This window comes from Pan troglodytes, chromosome 14 (genome assembly GCF_028858775.2).
Source record: "Pan troglodytes isolate AG18354 chromosome 14, NHGRI_mPanTro3-v2.0_pri, whole genome shotgun sequence".
NCBI lineage: Eukaryota > Metazoa > Chordata > Mammalia > Primates > Hominidae > Pan > Pan troglodytes.
Window position 1 is genome coordinate 65434021 of NC_072412.2, and position 18867 is coordinate 65452887.

At 36.1% G+C, this 18867-nt stretch overlaps 1 protein-coding gene across 5 annotated transcripts in view; it reads right to left on the bottom strand.

Moving 5' to 3' along the window:
* The window catches only part of DIAPH3 (diaphanous related formin 3), a 490848-nt gene that overhangs the window by 98291 nt on the left and 373690 nt on the right, over positions 1 to 18867 (bottom strand). For 4 of the 5 annotated variants that reach the window (XM_054665348.2, XM_054665347.2, XM_054665346.2 and 1 more), the window contains 2 exons: positions 10015 to 10110; positions 9477 to 9536 (listed from right to left, as the gene is read on the bottom strand). In XM_054665348.2, coding sequence (XP_054521323.1) covers positions 9477 to 9536; positions 10015 to 10110 — 156 coding nt within the window. Of the gene's footprint in view, positions 1 to 2404; positions 2503 to 9476; positions 9537 to 10014; positions 10111 to 18867 lie in introns of those variants that run through there. The other variant, XM_054665349.2, reaches the window with a different exon arrangement.

Below are 18867 nucleotides of genomic sequence, written 5' to 3' on the forward strand. Positions count from 1 at the left end.
ACACCAAGGACCACCAGCAATGACTAGAGCTAGGAGAGAGGCATGGAATAGATTCTCCCACAGAGCTGCCAGAAGGAACCAGCATTGCCAACATCTTATTTCAGACTTCTAGCCTCCAGAATTGTGAGAGAATAAATTTTTGTTGTTTTCAGCCTTCCAATTTGTGATAATTTGCTATGGTATCCCTAGGAAAATAATACATCTGGATTCCAGCTTTCTGCTCACATCATCGTTTTCTCCATCCTTCCCATGTCTACATATTGTTGTTCCAGATTAAAGATATCTTGATGTCACAGGTGCTGGGAATTGTTTTTGTAACTCTTTCTCTTGGTGGCTCTGTGGTGATTGACTCCCAGGGACAAAAGGAGGTAAAAACATCTTTATTATTCTATTTTAAAAACAAAATTCTCCATAGTCTTAATTTTCAACTTTTTTCTGCTAAACTAGTTTATATTACTTCCGGTATTTTAAGTACAGTCCAAGAAATATTCATAGCAAGAAAATTAATTTCCATGTCTCCAATTACTAAACCCATTCTATGTGCCATTCTTGTTGAAGGATTTGCAATAACTTTCTATTGGCAAATGTATTATGGAAGGAAAGTGAAGAAGGGGAAGGAATGAGGAAGTGCCAGCATATTTTGAATTTATTGAGTAGCTACTCAATTCTAGGCACTACATCACAAATCTGGGCACCTTCATACACTTTCATTTAGTCTTCCTAACAGCCTATGAAACACATAGTGTAATTTCTCTTCTTATAGCTGAGGAAAAGAAAACTTAAAGACAAATAACCACAGTCACCCTGATAGTAAGTAAAGAATTTAAACCAGACCTGTTTGACCTCAAAGCCCAAACCTGACTCCGAACTGTTTTTCAAGGTCAAACTGCTCTGCCAGACCATTCACTTGTAGAAAGAGTATTTGAAAATCTGGCTAGTTTTATGCTTTCACAAATAGTCACTGAATAAGAACAACTACTATTTTTTTAAAAATACCTACTATGTGTAAGGTATTTTGCAAATTATTTATTTTTAATACTGACAGGTGGTTTCCATATCTGTGGCTACTTGGAACTGACCTTTAAGGAGGGCAAATAAAGTAAAATATAAATCCAATGGTATCTTATAAATAAATACCAAGTGTTGTTTTCTTAGAAAAGATTTCAGACACATAATGCAGTTGGCACATGCCTGGAAGAAACTCAGCTGCAGTAGCGTCCCCCATCCCTGCCATAATGCCTACTACAGATGGAATACAACAGCAGAAACACTGGTGAACCACACATTGTTATGTTCCAAAAGAGTTTTCATTATTTTCCTGTAACTACTACAGTTTTCAAAACACAAAATATCTTATCCTATCAGAAAATTTGATGACTCTGCTTGGCTGGTGCTCTATAGCACACCCAGTCTGCCTACTGCCTGAGCATTGTGGTCACACGTGGAGATTACTTCTTAGAACCTTTAGGCTGTTGGGGATAATTTGCCCATTGTCACAGGGCCCGGGAGGCACCTTGGCTACTTTTCTTACCATGGATTTCACACACTATACTATCACTACATAAGTAATCATCTCCCTCTGCAACTGGGCCATTAATGTAAAAATTATTTTGTGTCTCCCTGATCACTTTCCTCTGACATTCCCTAGAGATCTGTCAGCCCCAATGACCTTGCCTCCTTCCCCCAGCCAGAGACTACGACTTTAAGGAAGAGACCTTACCTCCTAATTCTCAGAGAAAACAGGTGTTATCAGATGGGAGTTCAGAATTTTCCCTCAATTACTATCTGCATCCACTTCTGTTCAAACATCCTTCCTTTGTAATTGTCCAGGTGCTCTGCACCTATGCTTTCATATCCCATTCCCCGGGAACCTAACCTAAGCTACTGCTCCCCTAAGTCTTAACCCCACACCTCCAGAACTATTAATACTTCCTTTCAGAATACAAAGACAGTAAAGCCTTTGTCATATGAATGGCAAAGAAACATAATATGCTTATTAAATCACAAACCATTTGGTTCAGCTATTTCCCTACTTTTTCCTTTCTTCATATCTAGGCTTTCAAAAAAAAAAAAAAAAAAAAAAAGAAAGAAAGAAAGAAAGAAAGAAAAAAAGCTCCACTCCTCCTCCAGCCAAGGCTACCTGGCTTCAGTTTCTACCAATACTGCGTTTCTCAAGGTAAGCAGTGATACCTGAGTCCTTCAATCCAATCTGTGCTTGGGTGCTTATCTGTCCTTTTTGTACCTGGCCTTTCTGAACATGTGGCTTTGGTGACTATTCTTTCCCAACTTCTTTGTCACTGGTGGCTCCTAGGGGAGAATGCTCCTCCTCTGGCTTCTCTTTCTCTTTCTTGCTCCTTCCAAGTTGTATGACCCAGATGAGCCCTGCACTCCTTCCAGCTTGAGAGATCCAGTAAGACCAAAGACTATCCCAGGTACACATGACGTCATTTCCTCTGTATGCTCAGTGAACCTCCACAGTAGCACCACCTCGTTGGATTGTAACTGTTTAGGTTAAACAATTTATTTGTCTCTAAAACTGTAGATTCACCAAGCATTTGACATGCCTATGAAAGTTTAGTTCTCAAATGGCAAACAATTATTAATATCATAGAAATGGCTTCCCTTTTAAGTAATGCAAAATTACACAACACACAGAAACAGAGACAATGTGTAACAAATCAGTAATCAAACGACAAAATAAGTAATTCTTTAATCCTCTTTTAAAAGGGATTTTTATTTTGGGAGAAATTTGAGGAAACCAACATATCCTTTCACTAGTTTTTTTTTTTAAGTCCAAACACAAAATTTAAAACAAAAGTACAGAGTTCAAGGAGCTTCTAAAGTCTGTCCATTGATTCCTTATAAACTTAGACTCTGAACTTTTGCTATGAGAAAAGGGAGAGATTCAGAATGGGCAAACGATTTAAAAAGATCATAATAATTATAGTCCACTATGGAACACAAGCAGAACAAGAGACATATTAATCATAACAACCATTTCAGGGAAGTCAAGGACATTACTTTCCTTATACAATACAGTTCTTTATCTCCTTCTCACTAAATTTATTCCAGCCTTCAGCATACATTTGTGAATGCTCATTAAATGAAAGACATTTGCTATTTCTTGCATAAATGTCCTTTTAAAACAACTTGAAGTCTTCACTACTTGAGACTTTCTAACCTGTTCATGCTTAAGAGTCTGTTTGATAATGACTATGCCAAAAGGTTGTCCTGCCCTGACTATAAATTAGATAAGAAAAGCCTTTCCTGTCTACCCACAGGGCATCCTTACCTAGGCAGGAGCCCTGCTGAGTCCATTCTGCCTTTTGCTTGACTACATGGTAAATATAAGAGACTGATGTTTGAATAAACTGTGAAATCATCCAAATTATTTTACATTCCTAGCCTAAAAAAATCTCCTTAAAAAATATTTAAGTCTTCTGACAGCTACAGGTAGCATTTGATTCTGCTTGAAAGCCCAAGTGTAAGGGTGTCAAAAACCATTAGTATTTTAATAGCTCCCTTTCTTAGGTTATTTGTCAGGCATGAGTTCATCAGGAAAAGAACAAAAAATACTCTCAAGAAAATAGGCCAATGACATTTAGAAAATCAAGTAATTTTAATATATTGTTCCTTATGCTCTTTCTACTTTAAAATAAGATACAGTTAAAATAAATGAAAATGGTAGTTGTCGACATTTACTACTTCAATAGAGTTGTCTTCATTGTTTCCAAAGAAGACTTAAGGCAGTTAGTGCTCAGTAGACACCAATGGAAACCTTAGAAATTTCCTAATTCTGCCTCAAGACAAACTCTTGCTGTTTGAGAAAAGGCAGGTCAAGAAACAAGGTGTCCCAAGATCGAGTGGATTGGGGATGGGGGAGGGGTGGCTATATATGAAGTTTTGATATATCAACAACAAAGCCCGTCTAGTGTGCCTCCCTTAGAAAAATATGCTAATTCAAAGATATCTAACCAGCTTCACATTTAACTCTGACTTCAAATCAGAGTGGCAGAGCAGCTGTGCCTGGAGGCAATACAATCTTATTTCTATAAAAATCTCTCAAAGTGCCATATATAAGTGGAAGAGTAAAAATAGATAATCAAATCCAAATTAAGGCTATTAAGAATTGATTTAGTGTAAAGATAATATAGCAAGATTTTGTTTAGGTTATGGATGCTCTCTAAAAATGCATAATACTTGTTTGCCTAAAATTTTGATTATGTTTTATCTTATTTTGTCACAGTTAAATAGTTTTATCATTAGGGGTTTTAATTGCATATAGTTTATAGAATTCTTTCTGATTACTCTCTATCCATTTAACTGGAAAAAAAATCCCACTGTACCACTTATGAAAAGAGAACCACCTAATGAGCATGCAAACAAACTGCAGGCAGATGCAGCATAAGGTGTGGTTCAACAATTCATATCTGTGGAGCCTTTATCACAAAAGTTTTACAGACAGTTCACAGAGTGTACAGTGGAAGAGAAGTCCCTAGGAGAGTAGGAATTAATGTATCCTGAAAAACACCACTCAGTGGTATACCAGAGGTTACAAAGAAAACAATCAAGAAAAGAAAAAGAAATGAGAAAACCAAAGTCTTCTTTCAACCTTCGTTGTATAGGCTCCACTACTGTGTAATTCCTCCCAACTTCTTGATCTCTTTTCTGCTTCTCCTTCACTTCACTACTCACCTGACTCCATTCTTAAGGTTCAGTCCTTAACTTGCCATTCACTTGTTTTAAAGATTCTCCTTTAGATAACTCACTTGCTTATGAATTATTAGCAATTCTCTGTGGGGGTGTCTTAACCTAGAGCTCTAGGCTGGGCCTCTTTCCTTTTTGACTTTTTTTTTTCTTCCCCTCTTTGACTTTTCCCCCATCCGTAGCAGCCGATTCATACTGGCATAGAGGTTGCCATGAAGTCCTTTCAATCCCTCCCTCTCACACTTTAGTTCCATACTAACTATGGGGACCTGTCATTTTCATGCTCAAAAACCTCAACAATCCAAATTCCTTGGCCTGGTGTCAGACCCGCAATATACTTCTTCCCCATCTGGTACCTTAAACTGGGCCAGCTGATTTCTTAACACTCAAACACCATAGTATGATATTTATTAAAATGCATTAATAAATATTTTAATTATCTTGATTTAAAAGATGAGATTTTACTATTTTCTGTAGACTACAGAAAATCTTTAGGTTTGGACTGTGTTGAATAAAGAAAATAGATAATGCCCTGTACTCATCAACAAATACATTCTTTTGTTTTAATCTTGCCACACTTTGCTTGATTAAGGGAAAGATATTTAATAAGTAGCCCTCCACTTCTAAGAAGTGAGTAACCAAATCGAAATTGAATCTCCCCTCCCCTACATCTGATCCAACAACTCTTTGAAGCTATGCATAGACCAAACAATCAAATATCTCCTTTTGATGATAGATAACTTCAAGGGAGGAGATGGGAAGCGGTTAACTGTGTTCACAGCTGGAACTTTAGCAACTGGCATATCAAATTATTTGGGTGACATTATGAGATTTGATTTTACTCCTTAATATACATTAATAGTTCCATTCAAGTATAAACATAAACATGTCTGTTCATTCAACACATTCTTATAAACACTTACATGCCTGATACCAATCCAACTAAGTATTGGGGTTACAGCAGTCAACAAGACAGATATGCTCCTTTATGCCTTGTCTCCACTCTGATGAAACTCATGAGTACTGTGACAGACACTGAATAAAAACATCTTCAGGGCAGTGTGTATTATAAAATGGGAAGACTAGGGTGTTACTAGAATGTACAGTTCTACAAGGTTCAGACTGGGGTTCAGAAAGGACCTCCTGAAAAATTGCATACATGCTACTGCTGCTGCTGCTGCTGCTAGGCTCACTCTTGCCCTTGGGTTTTGGCCTCATTTCTACTCATCTTTCAAGTCTCAGCTTGCATTTCAGATCCTTTCTGGAAGCCAGCTCTAAACTGTCCTCATGAAGTCTGGATCAGTCTTTCTGACTTCCTGGTCTTGCCAAAATTTTTTCTGTTGCCTCTAACCTGGCATTTACCAAAAGTAGGGCAATTATTACTAGTCTGTCTTTCAACTAGATGGTGCATTCTTGGAAGGTATCTATAAATCTTAAGTGCCTAGCAACAGCTTAATAAATTTTGCTGAATAAATAAAGATTTAGCACATACTTCATTTCTGCCTGTGCCTTTACAGCCAAAGCAAAAGATAACAGGTACAACTTGTAACCAAAGTGTTTTTGGTAGAGGTTTGGACCACAGCACAAAGGCTGGATAATTCAGTGCATGAGATGTCTGCTTCTGAAGTCCACTGAAGTTAGAATGCTTGAGGTCAGTTTGCTAAAATACATATAGGGACATTTTAGCCCCAACGTCCAGGAGGATACTTTACCAGAATTTTTTTCTATTCTGAGAGAAAACATGCTCTCTTTATATATAAAAAGAAACCTAAGAAGTCTGAGACTATAGCTATGATTTAAGAAGGCACAGACAACACACAGACAGCAAAAGATATACAGACAATAAAAAATTAAAATTGCAGCTAATAAACTCAAATTTAGGCTTTGGATATATATTTTTTACCCAAGCTTTCTATAATATTTCTAACAGAGCATAGGTTTATTAAAATTAACAAAAATGTTTTAATACTGAGTTTATTAAAAGAAATAAAAAGTGGTCATAATTAATTCCAGATTATTTTCATAATCCAAACCTCAGACTAGGAAAACAGTGCTATCTAGTGGCTAAATTTGGGAAGAAGAGATGAGGCACACCAGAGGCTGCAGAACCTCTGAGAGGCTGTGTCTCAATTGTTCAACTTTATGTTACAAGCTAAAAAAATGTATGCACATAAGTCACCAGCTCATGGATGGGAAAGGAATTAGACATGGATTCAAGCAGTTATATTAAGAGTATGGTATGGCAAAGAAAGTAACAACTTGGACTCTGAAGTCGGATAGGCACGCATTCAAAATTTGACTACGTGCCCTTAAACAAGTTATCAGACCTCTTTAATACTTGACTAGTTTCGACTATGAAATGGAGATAAAAATATTGACTCTCTGATGGAAATATTTCAGAAGGTTAAATGGGTAATATGCATAAAACATTCATCATAGTGCTTGGCATTTAGTAAGCCAAATATCTCAGTAAACATTAGCTTATTATTATTAATATTATCATTATTTTACATAGGCTATAAATGAATTTCAAATAGCTGTAGAAAATCTTTTAAATCTTTAAAAATAAGTTATGAGATCAATAACAATAAATACTTGTAGAAAATATAAATATTAGACATCAATTTTAAGTATATAAAAGCAAATTTAAAAAAGTTCAATCTTACATTTCAATCACATAGTTCAGTCGTAGGGTTAGTATTTTCAATGAAAAAAAGTAGTTTTTAGAAATAGAAAGATTTCCAATGAACTCCAAAATGTCATCCTATACTAAAAATAATCACTACCCTTTTTGCAATGAAGACATTTTCCTTAACCAAATCCTGCATTTTTGAACATCTAGTCCAATAAATCTACATACACACAATTCTTAAGATAAATTTGGTCATTTGGATTTCTTTCTACTTGGTTAGAAATATGAAGGGAAAACACAACAGAAATATGAATAGAAAATACTTTCTAAAAATGTAGGAACTCATCACATTTATATTAGAACAGAGAATTTGATCTTTGTGATATATCTTGTTCGGCTTGCTGTATAATCTACTAGCTTAATTATCATAACAGCCTTAGAACTTAAGCCAGTACACATTAGCTTTATAAAAATGCAATGCTCATCTGCTGTATATATAATAAACAGAAACATTACGATTTATAAGTAATTGTATCTGAGCCATTATATCCCAGACACTTTACTAATATTATAGTCACAAGGCTGAGTTCTCCAAGACCAGTGTACAAAGTTATCTGAACTAATTTTCCCCCACATAGTATCTAAAAATATATATTTTAAATTAACTGTAGGATGGTATATGCATATCATTAATCATATCACAATCATTGTGTTTGGCTGTGGCTCTTTTTTAATGACTTAAAATGGGGGCTGAGTTCATTATGTTGTTACTATTAATAATAAAAAATAACTGAAGTACATATATGAAATCAAAAAAGAAATACAATAGGAATTGGAACCATATTCTTGTCACAGCTGTGTCACTAACCAGCTCTGTACTCTGGAAGTTTTCAGCCTCTCTGGGTTTCTATTTATTCATGGATAGTACAAAATCATCCTTAAGATCAGGATAGATCTACTCTCTACAGGTTTTGCCATTTTAAAATATGTCACAATGGCTCTAAATCATAACCCTAAATTTAGGAATTAATTATTCACGGTGAACTTCTCTGACTTATTCCAACTCTTTTTATTTGTATTGTTATACAAGAGAAAGGCAAGACAAAAACAACAAAAAAGACCTATTTAAGAGACTGCAGTATATTTTTACCTTTACTGTCATTTGTTAAGCACCTACTATATATACTTTACCTTCGGCAGTAAGGATTCACACACCTATTAAAAGATAGTTACATCCATGTCTTTTTCTTATTTACCTAATAATTATTTTAGCTTCCCTAGAAATTGGCACAGGTTTTTCTCTCAGTCACATGTTAATAATTCCAGAACTTAAGTCATCTGTACCCAAAAAACTCGTACAAAATCTGTCAAGTTTTTTTACATTTATAAATCTGGCAAACATTACTGACAATCTCACTCTGAAAAACAGCACCCACAATCAATGAATGTGTTTTGACTGTGGAAGGTAGGGAGGACCCAAGGACATAACACAGAGGGAAAAAAACAAAAGCAAATAAAACCCAATCAACATGAAATGGTACCCTGAACAGAGCAGAGAGTTCTATGCGGTTGGGCATGGAGGACTGGTTAGAGATTTTTGACAGGAGTCCATCTTAGATAAATATCAGAGACTAAGTTAATTCATCTTCTTAGTGATTTTATCACATCTTTCCACAATAATACCACATGAAGCTCATCTACACTTACCATTTTGCCAAAATGCCAGTTAAGGTATTTCTAACTGCACTGGCAAATGTGGGAGATTAAAACAGATGACATATTTAATACTTCAAATTGTATCTTGACATATAGTAGGTCCACTACTTTAAAAAGTGTTATGAGAAAGAGTGCCTTGGATAACACTGATCAGCAATGATTGAATGTTAACTTCAGATAATTATAATAATAAAAAATTCACTAGAGACCTGATAGAAGAACCTAAGACACAACCTCAAGGCAATAATATAAGGATGAAAAATACGAGTACGCAATCTCATAGCAAATATGTACATGCACACATTTTTACTATTTTAGTTATATTGGAACTTGAGAATTTCACAGCAGTCTACTAAAATCACAGATCAATAGGATAAAAGTAGATAAGAAGAATGTGCAATTTATAAATACGGTTTATTACCATGGTTACAAACTTTCAGAACAGGCCTCTGAGACATTGGACTGAGACTCTGCCGAACATCTGTTAAAAAAAAAATAAAATAAACTTAATATAGAGGTCTGTGCATCTCAAGAAGGAAAACAGTATTAGACATACTTTTTTCCAAGGTTATGTATTTCTGGCAGCAAAGTAATGCTTCAATACCCTGAAATACTTGAAGCAGTAATGTTATGACTTTTACTTCCCATTTAATTATGCTACTGTAAACTCCACTGGGATAAGGTACATATGGTTCTTTAGATGAGACTTGTCACACTAATCAGGATTTTCTAGGTTCAGTGCATTGATTTGTTAATGTGCTACTGACATCGGCCAACTGGAATGCATATCTCTCTGACATTTGTCTGTGCAAGGGATTAAGCAAACTTATGAAACTTCTGAACAGTTGTTGCCCACGGCACTGCATTCTTGACACACAACTTTAAAAGAATGAGAAAAACAGGATTCTTTCTCTGTGATAGCTCCCTAGAAAGTAACATGAAACAAGTATAGGGTTCACCTTTCAGCATCGGTGTCCTTTTTCTTCTGTCGCGGAAGGCAGCCCCGGACTGCAAGGCCTCCAGCAGATTATCCATCACTCCTGTCTCATCACCCTCTGTGAAAAGAGATGCAGGGAATTCCATCAGCCCTCAGGGTTACCATAGCAATGTCAAAGCATATACAAAAACTGGTGATGGTGATGGTAGGGAGAAAAAAGATCAGATGCCAGGACTAAGCTAGCAATTTCAAAATAAGACAGGACTTTAACTCTCTCATTAAATCAACTACCTTTTAATGAAAACTGCCTCATTAGTGCCTATGTTACTGTGCACTAAAGGGACCGAGTTCCACTGATTCACTTCAGAGCACTGCTTTTATAGTCCAACAGCACAATTACCTTAAATGGAATGTGGTTCTAGTCATGTTTGAGTCTTGAGTTATAAATCACATTTCCTTTGTAGAGATGAGCTATTTTCAAGGCATCATCCTCTATTCTAAAGTCAACCAGGTATGGGAGAGAGTAGTTTTTTTTTTTTTTTCTTGAGACAGAGTCTCGCTCTGTTGCCCAGGCTGGAGCGCAGTGGTGAGATCTCTACTCACTGCAAGCTCTGCCTTCCAGGTTTACACCATCCTCCTGCCTCAGCCTCCCGGGTAGCTGGGACTACAGGTGCCTGCCACCACGCCCGGCTAATTTTTTGTATTTTTAGTAGAGATGGGCTTTCACCATATTAGCCAGAATGGTCTCAATCTCCTGACCTCATGATCTGCCCGCCTCAGACTACCAAAGTGTTGGGATTACAGGCGTGAGCCACTGCGCAGCGCCCGGGAGAGTGTTTTTGTTGTTACTGAGATTCTGCTGTCTAAACTTAGCAGACAAATTATATTTCCATGCTAACTTTTAAATATAACAGATTATATTTCCATGCTTCCAACAATTGATTTTTCATATCAGAAGATAATCATCCCCTGACTTGAGGTGACACAGAAAAATCACTACAAAATTTTACAGAATGTATAGGTTTATCTTCTATAATGAAAAATAAATCAAAAGAGGCTCTCTGAAATCAAAAGGACTGCATTCCATTCAGATTACTTTAAATTGATATCCTGTATATAATTAAGGAAAGACGTGGATATAGAGCCAATTATCTCTACAAAGAACAGATTATGCCTGTAATACTTATAAGTATTTATAGTTATCAATGTTAAGTATTGTTCAAAGAGAGCAGGAGAAAAAGCTTCAAAGGAACTACTGGCCCAAACCAAATTCAAGGAAACCGTAAGGACTTTTTGCCCGTCCAGACAAGGTAACTTGCAGGCATTCTTTATGAAATTGTATGGCTGGTATACTGCTACATTTAAAATAATGGAAAGCTATTTTCCTTCGAACTTTTATTTTTTCCTTTTTGATACACAATCCCTTTACAGAGATAAGATGAAAAGTGAATGCAGTAGAATACAAATAACATACTCATTTACAGTTTATAAACAGATATATAAATATAAATATGTATCAGCCTCTTTTCCATCTGCTGCTATTTCATATTTTTAGAAGAGTACTAAACCTTGTAGGTGTTATCAAAAAAGGTGGGTGAGAAATAGAATATTTGGAAGTTGTGAATTTACAGTAAATGTAATTCTAAGTGATTTGATGGCTATTTTAACTAAAATACATTAAATATTTCAGACAAATAGCTATTTGAAAATTTATTTTCAAATTCAACTATAGTTTTCCTTAAAAAACTGCAGGCAATGTCAAATATTTAAGATAGTAAAAGAAAAAGAAAACATTTCAAAATCTAAAATTACAATTTTAAATCTTTTTCAAGCAGTCATGAGATTGAAAAAAAATCCTAGTACTGAAATCAAATAGAAACAAATAAACATGTTTTCATATGGATAGATTATAAAGGAGGGGGAAAAAAGAAATCCAAGTAACTTTTGAATACTTTAATGGCATAAAGTTTAAGGGAAAAAAACTATAAAGAAAATGTGAACTTTCTTCTTAGTAAATTTATTGTTGGTAGTGGTATTGATGTAGTGATTCTCAGACTATTGTGTGTGTGTAAAAGATGGAGCAGATGTGTAAATGTGCTGATGTGCTCACTGTGGGAAAGAAAATGGAAATATGGAATTGGAGAAAAAGAAAAAGAACCAAGAAGGGTTGGATTGGATGTATAGGTATTAATGTAAGCTCAAGGCTTAACAAAACAAAACAAAACAAACAAACAAACAAACAAAAAAACAAAAAAACCCTTTTCCTATAACACTATAGTAGTATCAATGAGCGTTTGGATCTTGGTTTCTAGCTACCGTTACTAGTCCTAAAATCTTGGTTTCTAATGACCTCTCTCACCCTTAGACCTTGGTTTCTACATACCATTACTCCCTAAAAGGAATGACAATGCTTACAGAAATGGCTGATTCTAGAACTGAGGCCAAGAAAGTGTGAAATGAGTCAGAAACATATTGTTGTGCCAGAAAATAAGAAAGTGCTCAAAAATAGATAGTGATATGTTGAAAAGACAAAGAAGCCAGATTGAAACATTGCCTTGGCCAAATTTAGGACAACTGAGTATCAAATAAATAATGATGGGAATGGGATTATTGCACACTGAGGAAAAAAGAATCATGCATCCATAGTGATACTAAAAAATACATAGTAATAAAAATGTAGGAAGGAGAGTTCCTCTTTAAAGAACAGTGTCAACTAATAGATGTCAAAGATATGAGGGAAATACAAAATTCACCACATTACAATACACATAGTAAGAAATGATTCAGGCAGGAGTCATCAACAGTTGCAAAAACTATTGTGTGTAAGGATGTAGAGGAACAGGATATAGAGAAATCTGGTAGATACCACCTTATCCAAATAATCAAATTTGACATTACCAATAATGTGGAATATGCTGATATCAATTGCCTCCTGAAGTGATGCACAACTTAACCTGTGTAGCACTTCACACAAAAATATTTAACTTGAATCTGAATGCAAGGCAACAATCATAGAAGTCCAAAGTAAGGGACATTCTGTGACACAACTGGCCTAGGATCTAAAAATGTATCAATATCATGAAAGACAAAGAGAGGAAGAAATAGAGAAAGAGAGAAGAAAAGGCTAGAGAACTGTTCTTGATTAAAAGAGACTAAAGAGGCACGACAATGAAGTATAGAGGAGTCCCTGATTAACCCCTGAATTGAAAGAAGTTATGTATGACGTTATTGGGATAATTGGAGAAATTTGAATATGGACTGGGTATCAGATAATTACATTGTACCAATGTTAAGTTATCAGAGTGTGATAACTGTATTATGGTTCACTAGAATAATCTCATTGTTCTTAGGCAATAAATGCTGACAGTTTTAGGCTCACAAAACAACTTACACAGTCTCATGTTTATTACTTCATGCCTTTGAACATGCTATTATATCTACACAGAACATCTGTCTCACTTTCTTCACCAAGCTAGCTCTTACTCTTCCTTCAAAACAGAGAACTGAGAATCCTCTCCTGACCCATGTGGCATAAACTAGGTGCCCCTCTGTGTCCCAGTGGTCTGTAATAGATATACCAATAAATTCTTTACAATGTTATATTGTTTATGTGACTGTTTCTACCACTAAACTACGAGCTCACTGAGGGCAGGGATTATAGATTTCATTTATCTTCAACACCTGGCAAAATGCGACTATTATATAGAGAGTGTTCAATAAATATATGCTGGCTAAATTAGCTAAATATATGTTGACTAAATTAGCTAAGATGGTCAGCTGGAAGGGTTGATTATGCATGAGAATAAAGGTCATAGATGGACAGGGGTCCAGGGAAGAGATGGGAATACATTCCCGCCACCATTCTAAACAACACAGCTTTCTTTCTTCCTTTTCCCTTGTCTCATACATCTATTTAGTTGTCAAATACTATAGATTGAAACTCCCCATTATCTCCTGAACTAATCTGCTGTTCCTTTTCTAACTACACTTTATGTTGGTATTACAGAACTGAACTATTTTTTATCTGGAATACTGCATGAGTTGCCTAGTCACATTGCTTCCAGTTTCTCCCTAATTCTGCCCATGCATTACTGATAAGTAAGTCCTACAGCAGAAATGATCTTCAGTTTCCCCGGTCACAAAGTTTCAATATATCTCAGTTCTTACAATATAAAGTTCCAACTCTTTTTTTCATTTTTATTTTTAATTTTCTTTTTTTTGCTCAAATGGATTTTGACAGATAAAGTCCAAACTCTTATTCTTACCCCAACAATGATTTCAATTGTATTTCCAATCGTATCTCTTACTTCCAACCATCACAACCTGTTCTTCAGCTAAAGGCAACTGCCTGTGATTCTCTACAAACATTCTTTCTCTCGTCCATCACTGTCCACTGGAACCTCTACCCCTGCTCTCATTCTCCAGAGCGGATGGCTATTTTTGGCCTTCACTCTCACATGCATAATGGGAAGAATACAATAATGAAGTAAAACAACTTGCATTCTAGTCTGAGCTTTCAACTACCTGTGAGACACTAGACTATTATTTACATAATCATTCCTGACATATGCAATACAGACAATACCTGTCTAGGGTTAATGAGGGAATCAAATGAGATAATACAAATGAAAGCACTTGATAAATGGCTAAGTGATATACAAATATAGGGAAAGAAATTCACAGATAAAATCCATGGTAAATTACAGGACATGTATGAAATGCCTGCTTATTATTAAATGTTTCAAGCACTGTTTTAGATATATTACAAATGAAGGAAGTCTTTTTCTTTTTTTTTTTTTCTTTTTGAGATGGAGTCTTGCTCTGTCGCCCAGACTGGAGTGCAGTGGCGTGATCTCAGCTCACTGCAACCTCTGCCTCCCGGGCCCAAGCGATTCTCCTGTCTCAGCCTCCCAAGTAGCTGGGATTACAGGCGTGCACTACCATGCCCACCTAATTTTTGCATTTTTACTAGAGACAGGGTTTCACCATGTTGGCCAGGCTGGTCTCAAACTCCTGACCTCAGGTTATCTGCCAGCCTAGGCTTCCCAAAGTGCTGGGATTACAGGCATGAGAATCACCGCGCACGGCCGAGGGAAGTCTTTTATAGTGTATTCTATTATGCTCTTCATTAGGTATAACATCATTTCTAAGAAAAACTCTGACTTGAAGTACAAATAGACTCTTGAAATAAACCAAAGTGTAAGATGGGGACATATAAAGAAGATGTTCTTCCAAATGTTAAAAATGCATTTAGAACATTCAACCAACACATGTTCACCTGGCATATGGTACTGTGTGCCAGGATGTTACTAGGCACTAAAGATACCTAAGACCCATGCATATGGTACTGTGTGCCAGGATGTTACTAGGCACCACGATACCTAAGACCCATGCATATGGTACTGTGTGCCAGGATGTTACTAGGCACCAAGATACCTAGGCCCCAAAGGTAAACACAAAAGCATTTCTGCTCTCACAAGCAGAAAAGTGTATATATGAGTTACTGGAGATGTACAGCTTCCTAGTGAATGATGACTTGAAGAATAAGCAGGAGTTACTCATGTTAGGGACTGTAGAGGGAATAGCATTCTTGGCAAAAGGAATAACAGGTACGAAGGCAAAAAGTATGAATAAAAACAAAAAATGAGGTGTAATAAGATGTTTAGATGATTTATATTTACAGTATTCTAACATAGACCAGAGAAGTTAAAATTGGTCAGTTTTTCTTAGAGTAGAATTCAATTTCTCCAGCTATAATTTATATTAAAAATATTTATAGTTTCTCCCCTGCTGTGAAAACTCTTAAATAAATAGACTAACTGCAAAAGTCAAAGATTTCCTATATCTGAAAAACATATCATCTTAATTTGTAAATGGTATTTTAAAAAATTGCACTGTGTCAAAGGAAATGGAGAAGGGAGAGTTAAGGACATTTCTAAAGTGGAATCAATAGGTCTTAGGAACCGAAAGAGGGCGGAACTGCTAAGGACATGTCTGAGATCTCTGCGGCCCATTGCTGGAGAAAAGAAAATATGAAATTTAAATATTATTGATTTTGATGGGGAACAAAGATTGGAAAATATAATGAATTTCCTTTTGGACATGTTAATGGAAGGTGCTAGCAGGGACCTCCAGTAACTTCTGGAAGACAGCTGGAAATTCGGGCCTCAAATTCAGACAAAAATGTGGGTAATATTTTTGGAAGTCATTTCCATATTGTAAAAAATACTCATTCAGCACTCTGGAAAAATATATGCCTGAATCAGAAGAGGTGGCATCTTGGAAACCACCTAACTTTAAAGGACAGGAGAAAAAAGATAAGTCAGTGATCCAGTAGGAACTCTCTTTCCTTATTCCATTTTCTTCAGCCAAGGTACAACACTGAAATTTTAAATAACTAAGCATACAAAGAAGATCCTAAAAGGTTCTAGAATGCTGCAAGCAAGTAAACAAATGAAAACAGGTCAAATATGTAGGAAGGAAATAAGACTAGGACTGGATTTCTCAATGGCAACACTGAATTCCAAAAGATAGGCAAGAAATGGTTTCCAAATTCTGAAGCGAAATTATTTCCAGTGAAGAAATGATTATGTTGCTAATCAGACAAGGATAGAAAATGGACATTTTTCAAACATGCAAGTGTCTATACATGCCATCTTAGAAAGAGACTGCAAGACGTGCTTTTGCAAAACCAAAACAAGAGGGGTAGAATGGTAAGAAAGAGGAAAACATGGCATCCAGAAAAGGAGAAGGGACAAGAGAGCAAAGTGGCAAAAGGAATTCCCAGGATGTCCCAGTCTCAGAGCAGCCAGTTTAGATCACATGGATCACATGGGAGGAAATTGGGCAGTGGGACAGAGTAGTGGCCACAGAACTGGTAGCAAATCTATTGTGTCGGACCATTTGCAAAATGATTGCTGATTATTTCCCAGATCCATTGAAGACTTTGGATAATACAGTAACAGGTATGTATGTACAAATACTAAACAAACTTTTTGAAAAGTCTCTATTAATCTAGAAACAACAAGATTGTCCCATAGGAAATGCTGTAGTCTGAATGTTAGACTTGATCTCCAATGTAATGGTATTAAAAGGTAGGGTCTTTATGAGGTGATTAGGTCAGGAGGGCAGAAATCTCATGAATGGGATTAGTGGCCTTATAAAAGAGGTTCAAGGAAGCTGTTAGTCCCTTCCACCACATGAGGACACAGCAGCAAGACACCATGTATGGAGCAGACAGTGAGCCATCACCAGGCATAAAATTTGCTGGCATCATGATCTTGTATTTCCCAGCCTTCAGAACTGCAAGAAATAAATTTCTGTTGTTTATAAATTACCCAGTCTAAGGTGTTTTTGTTATAGCAGCAGGAAAAAACCAGGACAGAAACAAGGAATACTGAAATTTGGGGTAAAGAAAAAAAAACTTAAAAATTAAAAAAAAGAAGAAAAATAAAGAAAACAAAGTATATTTACATAGTGCCAATATTATAAACACTGGCCATTCTGTTGGCCATCAACTGTGATATAATTATAATGAAAGACAATGGGGTAAAAGAAGAGGGGTAATCCACACAAGGTGGATTAGTGGTGAGAGGGCATTAGGGAACTAAATCAGGAACTCAGTAATGTCTAAAATAAAAAATTGATATGCAACAGTCTATGCTATTATCTAGAAATAAGGAACACATAAATATCAGAAGAAATATCTAAGAATTAAAAGTGATTGCCTCTGGGAAGTGGGAGGAGGTTGAGAGGAGTGAGGGAGAAGATATTTTATCATGCTATGAGCCTATTATATTTAATTTAGGAATTTGTAGACATTGATAAATACAAGATAGTTAAAAATTTTATTGAAAGAGAAAGAAGATGACTGAGGAAGAGAATGTGAAGGAAGAGGTTGATTCTTGACCTAAAGATGCTTACCTCTGAGAAGGGGAGGAAGACAGGTAAAAATCGTAAAACACAACAGGTTGAATATTATGACAGAGATATTCAGCATGTGGTACAGGGTGGTGGGCATGTAGTATGGGGCAGAGGGAGAAGGAACAGCAGTTACAGAAGGCTCAGAATATCTGAGACTTAAAGAACCGATTTAAGAGTGCCAGAGCTGTCAAAAGAGACAAGACCCAGCTAAAGCTGTCAGGAAAGCTGTACAAGGCAGGGATTCTTGAAGAATGTGCAATGGATATGAGTAGGAAGAGATAACAGGGGTAACGCTGTGAGGTGAAGGTGAAGAGAGAGCCGGGGCCAACTCACCATGGGCTGAATATACCATGCTATGGAGTTTAGACTTTAAAGGAGCCATGAAGTCATTTTAAGCTAGGAAGTAACATGGTCAAATTTCTACTTTAGAAAGAATATTTTGAGAAGAGAAAAGACTAAAGGCAAAAAACAAACAAACAAAAAACAAACCCAAGAGGCATGTTTAATGATTTAAATCTAGACAAAATGTGATTTCAGGGCCCAAGTAAGTTATAGAAGTGGTGAAAATAGAAAAGAGAAAGGAGGAGACATAGAGAAATCTTGGTCTCCATGGTTGTGCATATTATAAAGAAATAGTTAAGGCTGATTTCCAGGCATTTGGCTCAGCCAATTGTATATATATTGATATCATTTGCCAAGTACAGAACCGTCTTTGTTTGGTGATAGATAGAATGAGTTGGATCTAGACAGGAGCTCAATTTTGGATATGTTAAGTTGAAATGTTCATGAGATATACAAATACAAAGTGATTCAAGGTGTCTAGAGGGCTGATAGAGTCACAGGTTTAAAACTTGGGAAAGAGGAATTGGTTACACTAATACATTCAACTTAGAAGCATAGGTCGTACCTGAAACTATGGAAAAGAGTACAAGCATAGTAAAGTGGTAGAGAA